We start from the raw sequence: 18,607 nt of genomic DNA on the forward strand, positions 1-18,607 counted from the left end.
CCTTTGGACTTTTCTAGGAGCAAGCAGGGGTTTTTGCTCTGAGTCGTTATACATCTGATCAACGTATTGCTCCTTGGGAAGGAAAGAATTTTATTTATATCCCTGCTTTAGTACTTTTCACACCAAGACCGAACAATGGAATAATATACAGCAAAATATGTATCCGAGTTACTTTTATCCAAGACATTCTTAAGTGGGGTAACATGCGATAGGGGGTAACTGTTGATTCCTTTAGTTTTAGCTCCTAAGTCATCATCATTTGATTAGGGACAAAGTCCACAGGGAATCTACTGTTTTGGTGACTATGGTTTCATAATGTTAATTAATAAAAACAAACAAAAACGCCAGCTCCAACATGAGCTTTCCCCACCCTGCACTCATTTAGAAACATTTCCATCTGGTTTTGTCTTGCATTCAGAGCTGATTAGCTCCTGTCAGGCTTTTTATCGGCCTAAGGGTGGAGGAAACGACTGTATAAAGTTTGTGATTAGTTACTATGATAATGAGTCATTGGATGTGGCTAATTTTCTGTGCTAATATAATTAAAGAACAGAAAGGGACTTCTTTTGAGTACTAAAAGACCAGTACCCTTCCTTTTCTCCCCCCTGCCCCACGTGCCAGAGGTACACCTCTAAAGTCAGGGAGGGCTGGTCTGCGTAAGACGCTGGTTCCTCCTGGGCTCTCCCCTTGGCAAAGCTTTGCATTGACTACTTTGACTGTAATTTGATCAAAGCGATTAGTTAAAGTGGCTTCCAAACAAAGCAAGCAGCAACTGTGCGTGCCAGTTGTTAACTGCTGGCGAAGCTCTTGCTGTCCCCCCCTGAGGTGGGTGAAGATGGAGCGATGGGCAGGCAAGGTCCGGAGGCAGGCCTGGGTCACGGCTAAGGAACGCGGCAGGTCCCGAGGGCAGGCTCCTGTCTGTCACTGCGGAACGCTGTCAAAGTGCGTCCGACTGTGGAAACAGGAAAGAAAACTTCAGAGACTGTTACTGGTGATTTTAAATCAAAATTGATTGTATATGCAAGGATGTACTTGTGTCAGACATCCGTAGCAATTTGGCCCGTTTAATTGGAAAACGTTCCCAGAGCAAGGGAAAAAAAAAATCCTATTACTGTCTTCGGTGATAAATTTCTCTTTAGGCGCCATCATCATGCTGTTAATATATACAGGATTCTGTCTCTAATACACGTACTCTTTCTTACTGCTCCTCTTTTTTTGCCTTTCCTCAGGGATAATGTGCTGGGAGATATATCTGTGCTACTCTGTAGCAGTTCCCAAGTTATTTTCAGCTGACGTGGTTTGCCGGCACGGCACCGGTGAACACCGACACGGCTGCACGGTGGTGCCGACCAGGGGTCCGGGGACAGAGCGCACTGCGTGAAGCACGCTGTGTTAAAAGCCCCATTTGCATTCGCTTATATGATTATTCAGTTGTCTAATTATCATTAATAATTCTACACAATACTATATAATAATCTTATAAAATAGTACTGCTATATTAGATATATAATACCTAATAATAACAGCATTGCTGTCGATTGAAACAGGTGGAAATTGTAAGTAGCGGTTTCTGGGTCATGTTCTATTGTTAAAAATGAAGCAGCAAACAGCTTTCCGTGGCAGAGGGTGTATCAAAGCTTCAGGAAGCTTCTGGCACTATAGAGTCATTGAAGATGGTGTTTGGTGCATCTCCTGGCCCCACAAAGCCTGAAGCAGACTGTGGCTGTTTCAGGAGGCTTGCTTTTTCCCTGAGATTCATATTTAATTCGTGGTTTTTTTGTCTTTTTCTTGGGCAGTGTTGGGCAGCCATTCCAAGGGGCTTACTTGGAAATCAGCAAGAACCCCAAGTACAAAAAACTTAAAGATGCTGTGGACGAAAAGATCATTATTGCCGAAGTTGTGAATAAGATCAATAGAGCCAATGGGAAGGTAATAAGATGGAATTGTTTTATCTGGAAAGGTAGATCATGTTTGTTATAAATCAACTGTGGGAGACTTTCTTTTTGTCATCTAAACAGTCTGAGGATTTTTCAAAATGCTTTTTTTTTTAAGGACAAGACTGGAAATGTTGGATCCATGTAAACTGGTGATTTTAAACACCTCCTTGTTTGCTTAAAAATGCATTTCCTTCAATGTAATGTGCTAAAAATTACCTAAGTTTAAACACCTGGTTTAAATTTACAGAAGGATTACTAATGTTTTGTTTGGGTTTGTAGTTTTCAGCAACTTTTCCAAACTAAAACGTCATCTCACCAACTGGTAACAGGACCGTAATGATTCACAACTAAATGTAGTCTCTGCACCAAACTCAGATCTCCTGTTTGCCAACTGAAGAAAATAAATATTTAGAGAATATTATTCTTGTTCAAGTATTTAGAAAACTTAACCTTTCAAGGTTCACACTGTTCTTCAAGCTCCTGATCATCACATTTCATTAGGTTTTAAAACTCTGAGTACCATACTCTGCTAGCTTTGCCTGTCTTCTGACTGATACCAAAAGCTTTTTGGAATGAAGAGGCAAGTTTCTCGTATCATTTGAATAAAGCTGTTAAATGTGCTGGGTACTTTTTTACTCTGCCAGCACAGAACTTGTTTTGCATTTAAATTATACTCATTAGAACAGGGCGTATTATCCTCCCTTAGTAAATGTCATTGTTTTCACTGTATCTGTCTAAATATTAGAAGTAGTAGATCTCAGCTTCTCAAATGCAGAAGTCATTTATGCATTTGTAAAAGGGAAATTAGGTTGCCTGTTGTTGATGCCAAGTTAATTTTCCGGTTTAGAAAAAACTAATTAAATGAAGACAGTATCTTTCCTGTACTTGCATAGGCTACAGCTCTCAAGATTAAAAAAAAAAAAAAATTAAGATTTTATTATTTAAAATTTTACAGGAGAAACAACTATAGGTAGATTTAAGTTCTTGTTTCTCTTTATTATTATTTTCTAAGATGAATTTAAGAACATGCATTAAAAATATTTGTTGTTGGAAAATATGTTTATCCTCCTAAAGAATAATTTCAATAGCGAAAGGGAGGAGAACATAGCACTGAAAATACCTACTGGATCTGTGGTGTTCCGTGACGCGGTTTCGGTGGGTGACAGTGAGCAGTGAGGCTTGGCCCCGAGTTACCTCTCACTGGAAAGGTGCGTTGAGTCTCCTGGGATTGACAAAGCCCGAGAAATGAGGTTATCCTGATTTGCATAGTTTCTGCGTTTCAGTTTCCGAGTTTTATAACTGTAAGCTAGTCATTAAAGGTACTGTTTATACCTAAGTATATGTGCCAGAGTGAGTTAAGCTTCTCAATCTGTAATTAGACACGTAAATAAATTTGACCTGATTTTAACTGATCTGCAGCTTTTACTGAGCATCAGATGTTGATGATTACTGATGTGCGCCAAACTTATTAACTCTGTGAACTGCTTGGAGTCTCAGTAGGTGCCCAGTAAAGACCAGTTCTCTCTTTGCGTGGATAATGATTTGCATTTTTGTATTTTCACAGGCTACGTCCAGGATTTTCTTACTAACCAAAAATAACGTTCTCCTCGCGGATCAAAAATCTGGGAATATCAAGTCAGAGGTTCCACTGGGAGATGTTACCAAAGTGTCCATGAGCTCCCAAAATGATGGCTTCTTCGCAGTGCACCTCAAGGAGGTTGGTTACGGCTTTATAATACAATAATACGACTGTTTTGCATGCAGTGATGTAAAAATTGTTTATTAATTATCTTGTAGCATTAAAGCATAAATATCATTAGCCTGTGGGTTTAGAAGTTCATTGAACTTTGCCGTATCTGCAGAAACTTTGATTTAAAACTACTGCAGCCAAGTAAGAACAGTTTTTATGTTACGAACGATGATTTACTTGTGAAAATCAAACTTTGTATTTCACTGTAACCTCTTCAGGATGGGAGTTTTCAGTTTGTAATACGGGCCTTTAATCTGGTTCAGATGCCTTGTGGCACCGTTTTCCGTTTTAGCTGCTCACACAATTCTTCCCAACACACTGGCAGAATATTTCTCTCTTTATGGGATGCCCAGAAATCCACACTATGGCACAGCTCATTTGGTTACTTAGTTCAGTGCTATACTTGCTTCACTGCACTCTTACCACGGCTCTGCTAGAATTTCTACTCTAGTTTAAATGAATTTGAAGAACTTCATATTAGTGTCTGTACTGGCCGCCTTCATCCTTGTACTGGTGTGGGTAACTGGTTTCTGTTCCTATTGGAAAATCTTGCAAGCGTGCTGCAGTGTAGCCAAAAGGGGGATACAGAAACGCTGCCCTTGTGTAGGACAGATGAGGGTGACCCTTCTGTAGGGTGGGAAGGGGTTTATAATTTTTTCAACAGGTTTGTGGTGTCTTCGAGAGTGAATTGCATTTGGATCCTATACAGTGCACCACATCCCTATTTAATTTCCAAGTTTAAAGGCTCTTGTTCCATTGCACTGGGAAGAGAAGGCTCCTTGTAAAACCTCCGGCTTGGCTGGCATTTATTGTTTTTTGTATTCTAGGTTTTGGTGGTCCTAACTACTTTCCTGTCTGTTTCAGGGTTCGGGAGCAGCTGGTAAAGGAGATTTCCTGCTCAGCAGCGACCACCTGATTGAAATGGCCACCAAACTTTACCGCACGACTCTCAGCCAAACCAAACAGAAGCTCAACATTGAGATATCCGATGAGTATGTTTCTTGTTTGCTTAAAAGTGCATTTCCTTCAATGCAACGTGCTAAAAATGTTAGAAAAACAGAACCCTGTTGTGTAGCTAATGCTTCTTTTCTCTTAACACCATTCTTGTAAATAAGGATCCCAATTGTCAATGCGTACTTATTTCTAGCATTTATTTGGCTCTTATTTCTGTGAAAGCCATTGGAGAAAATGTGCTCTTCCGAAGGTAGTTTCAAACAGGGCTATGAAGCAGAATTGCTGCCAGAGAACTAATTCAGAGATACTAGGTCTGAGAGAATTGTTCTGCGTGTGACTGAAAAGCCCACGTATTCCTGTGAGATGTTTATTGGTTAGAGTGGACTCTAGTGAAAACAGAATGAAAAGCTCCTCCCCGAGTACATGTGTCACTGGTGCTGGTATTGCAGGTCTTTAAAACTCTGCCTTCTCTTTTGTGAAGGTGCAAAACATATTCTGAAAATTCCTGCTGGTGGTGGTTGATCCACCTATCGTCGTTGTGGCTTCTTTGGTTGTTAAAAAGCTTTGTTTGATAAAAAGCTGGTGTCTCAAATTAGTACTTCCTTCTGCTTGGTGCAGTTTCATATTTTGGCCTTAGGTAAGGACTGCACTTGCAGCGGTTATAGCTGTGGAATAAAACCGTGCGTGTGAGCCCCTAAAGCCTGCTGAGTAAGAGTCCCTCGCTTCACCCACCACTGCTACATGCTCGTTTGCTGTGTGAAGTGCCCCCAGATTTCAGCGCTGTTGATTTGGTGGCCTTATTCATTCTGAATAAAGAAGAAAATTTGGAACCCTTTGACCGCAGTGAAATAAAATTTCTGTAGGCACAACCTGAACCTGTTAGCTGGCTGCAGCGCACTGCTTGTGTTCTAGAGTCACCATGGCGAGTACAGTTTATATCTGCCTGGATTTTTATTTTAAGGCTGATTTTGCTCCTTCCTTGAAAATGATATCTGCCTTTTCCCGGTGTTCTGTTACCAGCTGGGATTTAATTTGCTGAAGGGTGTCTGTTGTAGCCTCTAAAAGAGTGGGGCTGTCCCCAGTCAGTTTCTAGTTTAATGATGGCTACAAAGGAATAAACTACTAAAATGAGGTTTAAGCGTGCATTGCACTAGTCTGGCCTGCCTTAGGTCTGGAAGCGGTCTGCCTTCTGGGAGGCGGCTTGTATTTTGGGATGTGGTTTTGTTTCTTGTCTTGCAGATTAAAAACATTGAAGTGTGTATTGCTATTGAGTTTATTCAGACTAAATAATTTGAAGCTGTTAGCAGTTCCGTCTCTGCTGGTGGTGAAGCGGGACTCTCGTCTCCCCGCTAGAGTTTAGGTACAAGCACAACTAGGGACTGATGAGAAAATGTGACCTTATTTTGACTGCTGTACACTGCTTTTTGGGAGGAGAGTTGATATAAGCAAAAATACTGTTGGTGCAGGGCTATGTCTAATAAGACATTTTTTCATATAGATATATATACACACATGCGTACTGTTTATATATGTAATACTGGAACAATGTGATGAGGAAAACGCAGCGCTGGTGACAAGAGATGATGGCGCTGAGACCTGCGGAGGATTTTTTGGGTGCTGGCATGGCCAGCAGCACCAGACAAGTTAAACCATGGGGCGCCTGGGCCGCGCAGCAGGAGGGCGGGAGCGAAGGGCAGCTCTGCGCGGCGGGCGCTTCCTCCCCTGAGCTCGGCCGCAGCTTGATTTGTGGCTTCCGGCGGCAGGACACATTCTTTGAAGTTTTTGGCCTCTGCTGAAGGACTTTTTAAGGATCCTAAAAGGGAAAATCTGCTGTATTACAAAGGACTTTTTAGGTCAGCGGCCGCTGCGTGTGAGCCAAAAGGCAGTGCTGCCCTGTTTGTTGCTTCTGATCTTGCTCGCCAGTGAGAAGCTTGAGGCTCCCCAGGAGCCTGTTGGTTTGGGGTTTTTTTTTAAAGCAGTTCTCCACATTCAGTGGAATTTCTCTTCCAGTAAAAAGTGAAGAGTCAAATCCACATTAATTTATTCTGGACTGTAGGAAATAGCTAAATTTGGAGATTGCTGGCAAGGAAGAGAACTTCCCCAGCTGCCGAGCAGGGGGCTGTAAAGGCTGACTGCAGATCAGAAATGCGAGAGCTGCTAAAATACCAGATATATTAAGTGTAAACCAGAAGGCAAGCGCTCCTGATGTTCCTGTAGAAGTATTCAGCTTCCGTCCATGAAAACAGCAAAGTCCCTTTGGATGATGGTGAAGCAGTTGGAAATAGTCTTTGCTGCATTCCTGGTACATTAGAAATTCTGTTTTCATCTGCCTGCTTTCTAAAGGAGTAGCTAACTACTGTAAAAGGCCCACAGTTACGAGCAGAAGACAATAATTAAGAGATACTACCTGAAGGACACTCAAGCCATGCCACAACCTATGGCTTTTTTCTTTTTTTTTTAATTCCTCTACTCTTATTACTAATGCAGACCTGAAAATGACATCCTTTTGGGGTGATGCTCAGAACCATCAGGGAAAGACTTCTCCTTCTCGTGTGGTTTTTTTCCGCCTTTAACTTAAATTGTATCATGTTCCCTCTTCTAGGTTTCTGGTCCAGTTCAGGCAAGACAAAGTGTGTGTGAAGTTCATACAAGGCAGCCAGAAAAACGGCAACATCCCAACTTGCAAGCGAAAAAACAATCGGCTTCTCGAAGTGGCTGTCCCGTAACGGCGGCTGGTGGCTCTCCCTTTCACGGACTTGTTTCTTTGTAATAGTGCAATTTTAGTTGTTTGGTTTTGCTGGTTTTATCCCTTTCTGGAGCTGTTGATGGCTAATAGCTATAGAAACCCTTGGCAAAACATTTGATCGATCGATTTTTTAATCTTTTTGTTCATGCCAGAGTTCTAACCCTCAACATGCAGATTTTTACCCAGTGAGGCATTTTTACCAGCTGGCCCATTTCTGTCATACACAAATCGTTCTTTTTGTTTAGCGGTCGTATTTTAGTGCAGCATACCATAACCCCGCATATTAATGATAAATTACTCATACTCCTTAGTCTAGAGATCCGCTTAACAGGAACTATACATGGCCTTGATGCTTGATGGCCACTTGTGCCCAGTGTCTTTTTGTACTGACCTGTTGTGGTGCTCTGACGGCTCTGCGGTGGCCCCCGGCAGGTGGAGGCTGACACATGGACCCCTGTAGGTAGCACTACGACCTGTGTGACTCCATCTGTAAGTCGCTGCAGCACAGGAGCACCTCATTCTGCAAAAGAGAAGGAATATATGATGATACAAGCAGCTCTATGCATAATTTTGTAGTAAAAACCGCAGAAGTTTTGACACAGGATTCTTAATTAGGTCAGATGTTTTTAATGACTTTATACAGTAGGAATCAGTAAAATTAAAAAAGCACGTTTCTTTTGCAAAAGCTATACAGTTTGAGGCATATTTTCTGTTCTGCTATTTTTCCTTTTAAATTATCAGTTAAGATTAGAGCCTGAAAAATGCAGTAGTATTCATAACACAAGTAAATGCTAGGTATTTAAACAGTTAGTTATCAAGCAAGAGGTTTGAGCCTTTCCTTTAGATATTGGCATGTACAATGTGCAATAAAACATACGTGACATTTTGTGAAAAATTATTTATAATACATTTTTGTGTGCAAGAGAGAAGATTGGTGCAGACTGCATAGTGTAGGGGTTAAAATAGATTTGTGTTGTTAATTTGCAGTTTTTTAGAGTGTACACTACAGTTGTCAGTTCGGGAAGAATACTTAAAATTAAAAAAAAAAAATGAGGGTCTGTATATAAATTGGTATTATGGTAATAAAACTGTTCTAATTCTGTGCTGTTTGGTACTCCTATGTTATAACCATATTTTTGTACTCCAAACTATTTTATATAACTCGTGTGCCTGATGTAAATGCGTGCACAGAAAATACAATCAAGAGCTGCATGATAAACTTTCCAGTGTAACTGATTGCACTTAATCTTTTATAAGCCAGAAGCATTAGTTGAAATCCTTAAGAGGAGAGACGCATTTTTAGGTAGAAGCAACTACTCAAGTGAAGGGTTTGTTGGATGTGACCGTTTGATTTGTTTGATGCAAGGACAGTTGAGAAAGCATTGTATTTTTGCAGTCTGATATAGGACAGATTAAGTCCCTGGGTATCTGATGTGCAGTGCTGGAAGTCCAAGCATAAATAAAGGAAAGATAAAGAAAAGTTCAGAGTCTCGTTACTCTCCGGGTGGTGAAGTGATGTAGCACTCATGGCTGCGAAGGCTCCTCTGGGTAGTTTGACACTGATGTTGGCGCTCTGCATTCAAACGGCATTTACTGCCATAGATGTTCTAGTGCTAATGGTTATCAGGCTGAAAAAAACCAGCTGGCTTGGGTTGTACCACATTGTGCTTTGGGATTAAAGTAAACTGTTTTGCTATGAGTTGCATATAAACGATTGTTTCAATCGGTTGTTTGAACGTTGCCGATAAAAGTCCACGTGTGTGACCTTGAAAGGTGGGAGTAATCAAAAGATGTATCTCCCGAGAGATGACAAAAGGTTGCCTCCTCCTTATTGTCTCAGCTTGAAGCCTTCCTTTAATAACTGAGTCAGCTTATAACAGCTCAATAACAGAGAAATGGTTTTACATGTATTGTAATTAGAGATGCTTATGAAGGCAATGTTAGTACGGATTTGTAATGCAGGATTCAGTTGCTCCACAGGAATTGTTCCATCGCCTTAAGAAGACAGCACATAACACTGTGGCATGTAAAACTCCTAAATCCCATGTTAGAATTCCTGCTCGGTAAAGATTGGAGGGTTTGAAAAACTGTTCACTATCTTGAAAACCTTATAGTAAGAACCACAAGGAGCGAATTTTGAAAATGCAGACCAAAGTAAGGAAAAATGGGAAGTCTAATGTACTCCTGTAGTTGCTTGCAGGTCAGAAATGGGAGAGTTCAGATTAAGTACAGCTGTATATTTGGCCTGTGAAATTAGGGTATTATGGGATAACGTTAGGATGTTTGATCTGTCCCAACGAGAGCCAGTACACATACCTTTTAAATTATTATTTTTTATTTTGGTGTTTGCAAGTCATGATAGCCATATCTGCAAAAGACTGTAAGAGGGACAAATTCCTCACTTCGGGTTCTGTTGTTTCTTTTCTTTCCCTGGAACATTTGCAGTTTTCACCTTGCATATTAGCTGGTCCTTTGTGATCGTTACCATTCGACACAAATATTTCCCAATGTACAGAACAAGTTTTGCTTAATGTGTATTATTTAGATATGCTAGGAGAGTCTTGGTATCTTGGTGTTTAAATTTAAGTATCTAGGATGTGGAAAATGAAAACGCAAGGTCACCTAGTTGTTTTTTTTCTTCTCCTCTGTTTTCTTTTATAACTGTCTATTGAATGGAGTTGTAAAGAGAAGACTATTTCTCCTATGGTGCTAACCTTACACATCCTTTCACTTGTAAATTTTGTTATCCGAAAGCTGGGCAAGGATCATTTAAAAAAAAAAAAAGATATTTGTTGCATGATACTTTCTAGAATTAAATAAAATTCTGTTCCTAGACCTATACTTTCTCTATATCTGTATCTTCCTTACTGTCGTCAAATCTAAAAAGAGCAGGTGGCTGGGTTGCAATTAAATATGCGCAGCTCTGGTGTGTGATGTGGAGAGAGAAGAAATTTGTATTTGGTGTGTGATTCTGTAAGAGGCAGCATGTCTTCCTCAGTGATTCACCGCAACCTTTTCCGGGGCAATTCTTCAGTGCAAGTCCTTTCCTTGACATAGTTGTCTCTGACAATTCTGCAAACTCAGCTTTCCTGACATTAGGATTTGGACTGATTCCCTAAGAACAGTATTAATAGCCAGGTTAACCTGATTTTTAAAAAACGGCTTTGAGCCCCAAACCTATCACACTTCATACATTTTGTCTTGTGATCTTTTTCTTTTTATCCTTAACAATTTTAATCCTGATTCATTGATGTCAATGTTTGTTGTACAAATTAGGGAAGAAAGAAGCTAAAATAAAAATTCAGAAAATGCATCCTTTCATTTTAATCTAGGTTTGTTTTAATTACCAAAATGAGAGCCTTTTTCTAAACCGTTCTGGGAAAATAATGGAAAAAATCATGCAAAATTTTGATACAAAATGAGATCATTCCAACAAACACACGTTTCGAAGACAACTGGAAGTGTTTTATGGAGGTGCTGCCAACTTACAGCGATATAGACGAGCATGAATGTGAAGTGATCCTGAGCGTCGCTAACGGATGAGTTCTGGCTATCCTAGCCATCCTGATCAGAGTATTTTGTAGCTTACATAGACATATGACTGTGAGTGGGAGGGACAGTTCTTTACTGACGTTCATAAAACCCCTCAAAGTGATCAGAATTCTCTGGATCCTGCTTTTAATCCTGCGGTTTAAAAGAATTGTGTGTTATGTCACTGCCCCGTGACCTTCCAGTTAAATGTGACTAAAGGTTGTTGGCATGTTGCACGATCTTGTAGCCCTTCCAGCACGATATTTGCTAATTTGCCCTGCAGACCTGTCTGTCTGAAATTGTCTGTTAAGTAGTTTCTAAAGACTTAATTCAGGCAATGGCATCCTCCCTCAAAGAGAACAGTATTTGCATGTCAGTCCCAGTTACAGTGAGACTTCCCATTTTATGACTAACTGGAGTCTTTCCTTCTAGAGATGTAGCTAAAGGGAGGTTTAGTGTATGGGAAGAAAAAAATGCATTGGCAGAGCAGCACTTGCTTCTGCTGCAGCATCGTAGGTACCAGCGGTCGCTGCTTTAAGCACACCATATATATATATATATAAAATATACCCACACACCCTGCACGGAAAAGCTCAGCAGCACTGAATCTCTCAGTTCTTCTGCTCTTTTGAAGCAGAGTATATAGAGGGTGAAGGATTGTGGTAAATTTATAGTTGCTGTAAATAATTGTAAGAATGTATTGACATAAGGTTTGGGCAGATTTGCATTGGCCGGTCTCAAAAAAATAGCTGTAATGCAAAGAGGAAAAGAAGTGCTCCTATGAATTTGTTGTTTTTAAGGAAACACATCACTATTTCATGGCTGGCGGTATTTGTCTGTGGTCAGCTAGTGCTATTTAAAGGGTTAGGGCTGAGGGGAATATCAGCTTAATCTGGTTATCAGCTAGAACCAGTTCTGCTCCTGTTCCCTCACGTCCAGGGGTGAGTTGGGTATTCAGGCTTTAACTTAGTTCAAATGGGATCAGGACAGTTTGAGGCTATTGCAGTTTTCATTTGCATTATGATCAATTGATGAATAGAGTCATAAAATTTTTAGGAACAGACTCCCTCTCTCCTTCATCCTGAACTTTTAGGACATTGACAACTGATTGTGGATGAACTAAGCAAAATTTTGAAGTATGAAACACAAAAGGCTTTATATGTGAGTGAAAAGGAAAATCTGAAGAACCTGAGTATCTCTTCTTAATAATTCAACTGATTTCGAAGGCTGCACTCTGCACTTAACCCAAGGTAAGGATCTCTTTGCTACTGTTTATGGTCTTTTAATTATTGGAAAAAAGATAAAAACTAAATATTCCTCTGGCCAGGGAATTTTCTTCCCTGGAAACATGGCAAAGTACTGGGGATCTGTGGGGATTCCTTCTGTAGCAGCCCTTGCCCAGACCTGGGACTTGGGTGCCAGTCTCGCCTCCACCCTCAGAATCATCGCGTGCCTTTTGGGCTGCTCCCCGGCAGCCGGAGATTATGCTGTTTGCACAGTGAAGGGTGATTTTTACTGGGCTGGCAAAACCCTTCTGGACGTTACAAATCTGTTCCCCACCAGTATCTCGATGCTGGGTGCCCCTGAGGTGCTGGGTGCCGTTTCCCACTCTGGTTCTCAGCACGTTCTGGTTTCCTCCTGCCCCTTGATGTCCTTTGCGGTGGTAGAGGGAGGCAGATGTCTCCAGGGTAAAGCAGCAATGTATTCCTTTAGGTTATTTCCTTCCATTATCTACCACTGCATCTTGGCACCTTGGTTTCAGCTGAACATACAGGAAACATTTCATTTCCCTTCTAACCAAGAATGGTTTTTAATGAAAGATGCTTTGTTCCCGTTCGAGTTGACTTGCTGGCTGTATCGGTACCACCGGTCTTTCCCAAAACTCTTAACAAAAAGCAAAACGGAAGCCTGGAACATGAAAAGCAGATGTTGCTGTGTGCTCTGTCTCTTCCTGTTAGACGAGAAATCCACTTGAAGTGATGAAGTCCCTGCTGGCTTGGTTCGCGGCACGCAGCCTTCAAGCCTGCTGTACGTGCTTCTCGTAGCCTGAAAAAAGGAATCCATCAGAATACAAAGTAGGGAGTTTCAAACTGTGGTGCCAAAAGGAGGGGGAGCTTGTGTACATTCAGATGCAAAGGAGCATGAAATAGCTGCAAATACAGTTAGGTGTGTTTTTACTGCCTGTATGCTGCTGTAGCTATGGGAAGGGACCTTGGCGTAAGTTTAACCATGGAGACTCCAGCTGGAGGTGTTCAAAGCAATGCTGTCTGATCAAAATCACCATAAGCCATTGATTGTTATTAAAAATTAAATGTTAACATCCAAAGGTTGTGGATGAGCTTGCAATGGTAGAGTCCAAGTGTTGATTGCATCCCAAAAATCTTAATATTATATGGGGATTGTGGCCCTGTGATGGCAGGTTCTTGAGTTGTCATGAGCTGTTCTGGGGATAATGCAGGAAACAGAAGATTTCAGCTGTTTCTGATACAGGAAAGAGGCATTTGTTTTAAACCAACCACAAACTCATTGCAAGATAGAAGCAGGCTTGTTTCCAGCTCACGGTCAGCCCGTCACTGGCACCGAGCTGTTCTCCCCGGCCATCCTTGATTTGAATGCTATTGAGTTATTGACATCACGGGATGTCCCACACGTGCTTGGCTCCCGAGCACCACACGCGTGCCCCTGGGATGTGGGTTTGGATCCTGCCTGGGTGGTTTGCTCCCTTCTGTTGAGGCGGAGGTAGGATTTCTCTGGATAAAGCAAACAAACAAAAGATGAAATTGGAAAATGAAGGGAAACCGTGAGCCAGATCAGTGCTTCAAGTTTCAGTCCCATCTTCAGACTCTTCTGTACAAGGGGGGTGAGGAAACCCTTTCTGAAGAGAGGAGAGCATCTTCTCCAGCTGCCAGACCCCAGGATGCGGCAGGTGGGGACGTATGTCTTCCTTCAGCCAGGGTGGAGTGAAGCCTTTTGTAGATTTGATCTATTTTTGTGTTGCTGTGCTAATCCTGGTCCATGGTGTTACTTAGAGGCTTCCCTCCGTGCGGCTTTCTCCTTGCGCTCAGTTTGGCAGTGCTGGATGTCTTCTCAGTCATTACCTCAGCATGTCCTACAGCCCCCCCGAGACCTCTCTGCCCACCTCTGCTAGGGTTGGGTCATGCTGGTGGGAGGATTTCTGGAAACTGGTGGGAGGTAAGGAGGAGTGGGAAATCTTTTCTGGTGGAAGACCAAATCAAAAGCAGTGTTTTGGGTCAGAAGCATCTGGAAAAGGCTCTTGAGCTACCAGGCATCAGGGGTTTGCTAGTGACTGCTGAACTGCAGCCGCCTGCCTCAGGTTTTAGCTGCTTTGCCTCTTCCATCTGGAAGACCTGGGCTCCAAACCCAGAGGATCGGTCAGCATGGCATCCTGTGCTTCACGGGTGGCTTGTGAGGTCCAGCGTGCGGCTTTTGGAGCTTGTCATTGCCAAATTCAATACTGATGACAGTTTTAATCAGTGGGAAATGTGTCTGCTGGGACGTGGCAGGGCAGCACTGAGGAAACGCTGCTCTCACCATGGCACCTGGGAAGCTGCTTTTGGTGTCCTCAGCCAGGGTGTGCATTGGTATGTGCTTCAGAGAAACAGAAATGTGCGTGATGTGCAAACAGCTTTGGCATGGCACATGCACTAGATGCAATTCCTTGTCATCTAAGGGATCTGGCCACTTTGGAGATAGTGCTTGGTCTGTTGTGGAGAGACCTTAATTTGGGTGGTTGGAGTTTGGGTTTTTTCTTCTTTTTTTTGGTTGTTGCACTTGCAATGTGACACAAAGGTCACTGTGCCTTTAAGGATGCGTCTTTTTCCTTATGAAAAAATGCAATTTTACACAGAGGGACAGATTTCCTTTTTTCTTCTTTTTTTTTTTTTTTTTTTTTTTTTTTGAGTGAACTGACTAGTAATGGAGTTGAAAACAGTTCTCAGTATTGGGAAAAAAAAAACCAAAACCAAGCAAAACCAAGCCAAAAAAACCCCACCCCAAACCCCCAAAATGGATCCTAGCAACTACAAATGAGACCTGTATTTATAACTGTTTCTTTCCCCAAAATGGCTGGAAAAGTAAAACTGAGGCTGTGGTTCCGTGTTTTGGCATCAGCCAAACCAGCGCGTTTCCTGCCCCCGCGGCACCGGTCTGGTCCTCGGTCCCCTGCCCGCAGCCCCAGCCGTGTCGCCGGGGCCATGTGCCACAGGGCTGATAAGACGGTCCCTGGGGGGTGCGGGTCCCTGCGCAGCCCCACCAGGCTGGACAGGGGAGAAGACGTTGGGATTGTGACTCCAGCTCGGGCGTGATGCAAAACCACACGCCAGGAGAGCTGCTGCGCTTTCCGCGGTCACGACGGGTTCCAAGGACTGGGTGAGCTCTCTTAAAAGGCACCATGTGCCAAAAAAACCCCAGGTTTTCCAGCATAAGACAGACAAATGTCCCCCAAATTTTCCAGCTGTTCTTTGAAAACAGAAAGGAGAAGTGGTAGGTACAGATCTGGCTCTAATGTCACGCTTTTTACAAAGTGCAGCTCAAGGTTTCTCTCTCCGCTGGTGCTGACTTTATTGTTCCAAACAGGGATTTGCGTGGCATGTGGTGGGGGAGCACTGGGGGCACCGCCGTGTGTGTCCTAATGAGCACAGCTTCTGGAAGGCGTGTGGGGAAGCCAGACGTGCAAGGCAAAAGGCGGGGTGAATCATAGAGTCACTGAGGTTGGAAAAGACCTTTAAGATCATCAGGTCCAATCGTTAACCCAGCTCTGCCAAGCCCACCGCTGAGCCATGTCCATCAGCACTGTGTGCCTGCAGGCTACTGTATGATTGCACCGCATCCGTGTGGATCGTTCAGAGAAATTAAAGAGGAACACAAAATTAATGACTGTGTGAAACCTTTGCCTGCTCCCGAGCTGATGGTAAACGTCTCACCGGCTCCACGGGGGCCAGAACCTCTCCCCGTTCTCATGCAGGTTTCTGTGCAGACACCAAGCAGATCATTACAGAGCTTCCAGCTGGGATCATAATGTCATTTCCTCTGCTATTTGCCTGGATTCCTTTTTCATCTCTTCCCATTCCCTCCTCAGGCTTGCTGAAGAACCGCTTTCTGAATTCACAATTTACCTGCCAGATAAATCCGGTAAAAAGGTCTCTCCAGGTTGTGGGAGAAATCTGTGCACCAAACGCAGAGCTAGTGCCTACAGCCGGTGCGGCGCGAGGCGCGCGCCTCCCCTTCCCGGTCTGCGGCTGTGGTGGGCAGTGCACGCTCTGGCAGGACCCCTTGCCTGGCCCACCTCCAGGCCAAGGGTCGCATCTCCGGTCCTGGTGGGATGCAAAACGTGCAAGTCATGCAGCTCAGTGACGCGGGGAATGCGCTGCCGGCGATCCCTGGCCATGCTTCTGCGCAAAGCCAGCGGTGGCCGCTCTCCCCACGCACTTCACAGCGAATGCGGCGTGACGAGGTATCGCCAGGGCCCCGGAGCCTGGCTGCTGGAGCCCCCTGAGCACAGCCTGACGATGCACGTGAAGATGGAAGGAAGGAGAAATGTGGGGAGGCAGCACAGTGCTGGCATGCTCCGAAAGCCAACTGCTGCACTCCAGATGTTCTAAATCACATGTGGAAAAGTGTTTGTGGTCAGATGCTGCTTGAAAACGATTGTTGATAGTCTCCTGAGACGGCTCGTGACAAATTGAATAATAAAAATGTTAAAAATAGCGTAGTTATTCCCTGGAAAAGCAAAGTTCCCACAATCCAATGAGCTGGGAAAATTGCTGAACTTCCTTTGGACGCAACATGCTCTTTTTTCGCGTGTGTGTTCTCCAACCTTCCATGGGTCTCCAGGCTTTTTTCTTATGACCCTTCCTCCTCCTAAGAGCTCCGAGCAACCACGTTTCCAGCCTCCCCAGCCCCAGCACCAGCTGAGCTGACCACCAGCCATCGACGTGAAAAACTGCCTCCTGCACGCCCTGAACCTCATAGTTTGTTCCCTGGTGTCACTGGTTGTTGCAAGTTTGTCTTTGTAGACCTTTTTTTTTTTTTTTAACCATGGGGAAAGCTAGCTCACAAACACACAGCAGTAACACCAAGAGCTCTTTACCACAATAGACCATCCTTGACAGCAGCAGTTCTCTACTGGCCATGCTTAGCCTGTGCCACCATTGATTTTTCCAACGTCTGCTCGTGGTGCTGCAAGGTGCAGTACTGACCCTCCTTCCTCAACGTGGGGGCAACCGGGGGCAACCACCACACAGGGGTTTGGTACTCTGTGTGTTGTCTCCTAGGCAGAAGGCTTGGGGCAAGTGAATGTCCCAGGACTCTCCTCCGCCGCAATGCTTGGCGAGGTCAGGTCCCTCTTGAGAGCTCCGTAGTTTAATCATAGAATCATTCAGGTTGGAAAAGACCTTTAAAGACCATCAAGTCCAGCTGTTAACCCAGCTCTGCCAAGCCCACCGCTGAACCATCTCCCTAAGCGTCGCATCTATGTGGTTTCTGAACACCTGCAGGGATGATGATGCCACCACCTCCCTGGGCAGCCTGTCCCAGGGCTTCACCGCGCTTTTGGTGAAGAAATATTCCCTAATATCTAACGTAAACCTCCCCTGGCGCAACTGGAGGCAGTTTCCTCTTGTCCTGTCATTATGTTATGAGTGGAAGTGGGGTTTTTGGTGGTGAGAGGAGGTGATTTGTTACAGTCTGCTTATGCTGCAGCAATGAATTGCAAATCTGGTGGCAGAGATGATAAAAGCTGCGGGTAATGACAGGCTGTGGAAATGTTTGGCGTGCCCGGAGTAAGAACGCGTGCGCTTTGCTAGCTGGCAACAGCCCTTCGCATTTGACAGACACTAAATATGTAAAAGTGACCTGAGTCTGTCTACTACTGGAAGAAATGTCATCGTTACAAAATCTACCCTTCTGTGTGCTATTTGTTCGTATTTCTCTTGAATTAGCGATAGATTCTATCCTATTCTGGCACGAAGTGCAGCTCTGCAGGCATGTATACTGACTTAAGATTTTCTTGCCAGCAAATTTAGGGGAAGATCTTGGAAACATGAGCTCAACTTAAGCATTGTGATGGTCATTTTATGGGCGATGATTTCAACCTTAATATGGCAATTTCTTTTATCTGACCATTCATTCTGGAGACCAGCAATATTTAAACTTTCAGCAGAGTTGAGGTGGTCAGCACTTTAACGTACGCACTCGGTTTAAGTCCCAGTCCTGAGTGCCAGAGTCTCCTCTGAAGCCTTTTGCTTGATGGGGAACTCCACACACCCACCGACCCACTGACCAGAACCGCTGTGGCTCCACTGCCATCAGGCAGCTCATCAGCTGATGCTCATTTTTGTGTTCTCCCTGGCTGCTGTGGGGCTGTGTGGCTGTGGAGTTTTGCTGGCAAAGCATCTGAGGTGCAGCTGTTCCTTCCCCATGTGAAAATCTGAGACACGCAGCAAATTTAGGGGTAGAGTAAAACCAAAGAAACGGAGCGGGGTGCAATGGAAAATGCAAATGTTTTAGGAGTGTTATAGGCGAAATATGAAAAGGCTCTGGTTTCACAATGAAATTTTGTGCTGAGCTGTTGGTCTGAAGTTTAGATCCTGCGTGATGTCTTGAGAATAGCATTCGTAACAGATTTAAATCTGCTGACAGACTGATGCTCTGTCCCAAAACCACCAGCAC

At 43.6% G+C, this 18,607-nt stretch overlaps 1 protein-coding gene across 6 annotated transcripts in view; it reads left to right on the plus strand.

Annotated features, from left to right (window-relative positions):
* MYO1B (myosin IB) overlaps positions 1-10,158 on the plus strand; it is a 113,117-nt gene extending 102,959 nt beyond the window's left edge. For all 6 annotated transcript variants that reach the window (XM_037396395.1, XM_037396396.1, XM_037396398.1 and 3 more), the window contains 4 exons: positions 1,797-1,929; positions 3,502-3,654; positions 4,552-4,679; positions 7,244-10,158. In XM_037396395.1, coding sequence (XP_037252292.1) covers positions 1,797-1,929; positions 3,502-3,654; positions 4,552-4,679; positions 7,244-7,367 — 538 coding nt within the window. In that variant the 3' untranslated portion in view covers positions 7,368-10,158. The remainder of the gene's footprint in view (positions 1-1,796; positions 1,930-3,501; positions 3,655-4,551; positions 4,680-7,243) is intronic.
* The last annotated feature ends 8,449 nt before the right edge of the window (positions 10,159-18,607 follow it).

Source organism: Falco rusticolus, chromosome 8, assembly GCF_015220075.1.
Source record: "Falco rusticolus isolate bFalRus1 chromosome 8, bFalRus1.pri, whole genome shotgun sequence".
Classification (NCBI taxonomy): Eukaryota; Metazoa; Chordata; class Aves; order Falconiformes; family Falconidae; genus Falco; species Falco rusticolus.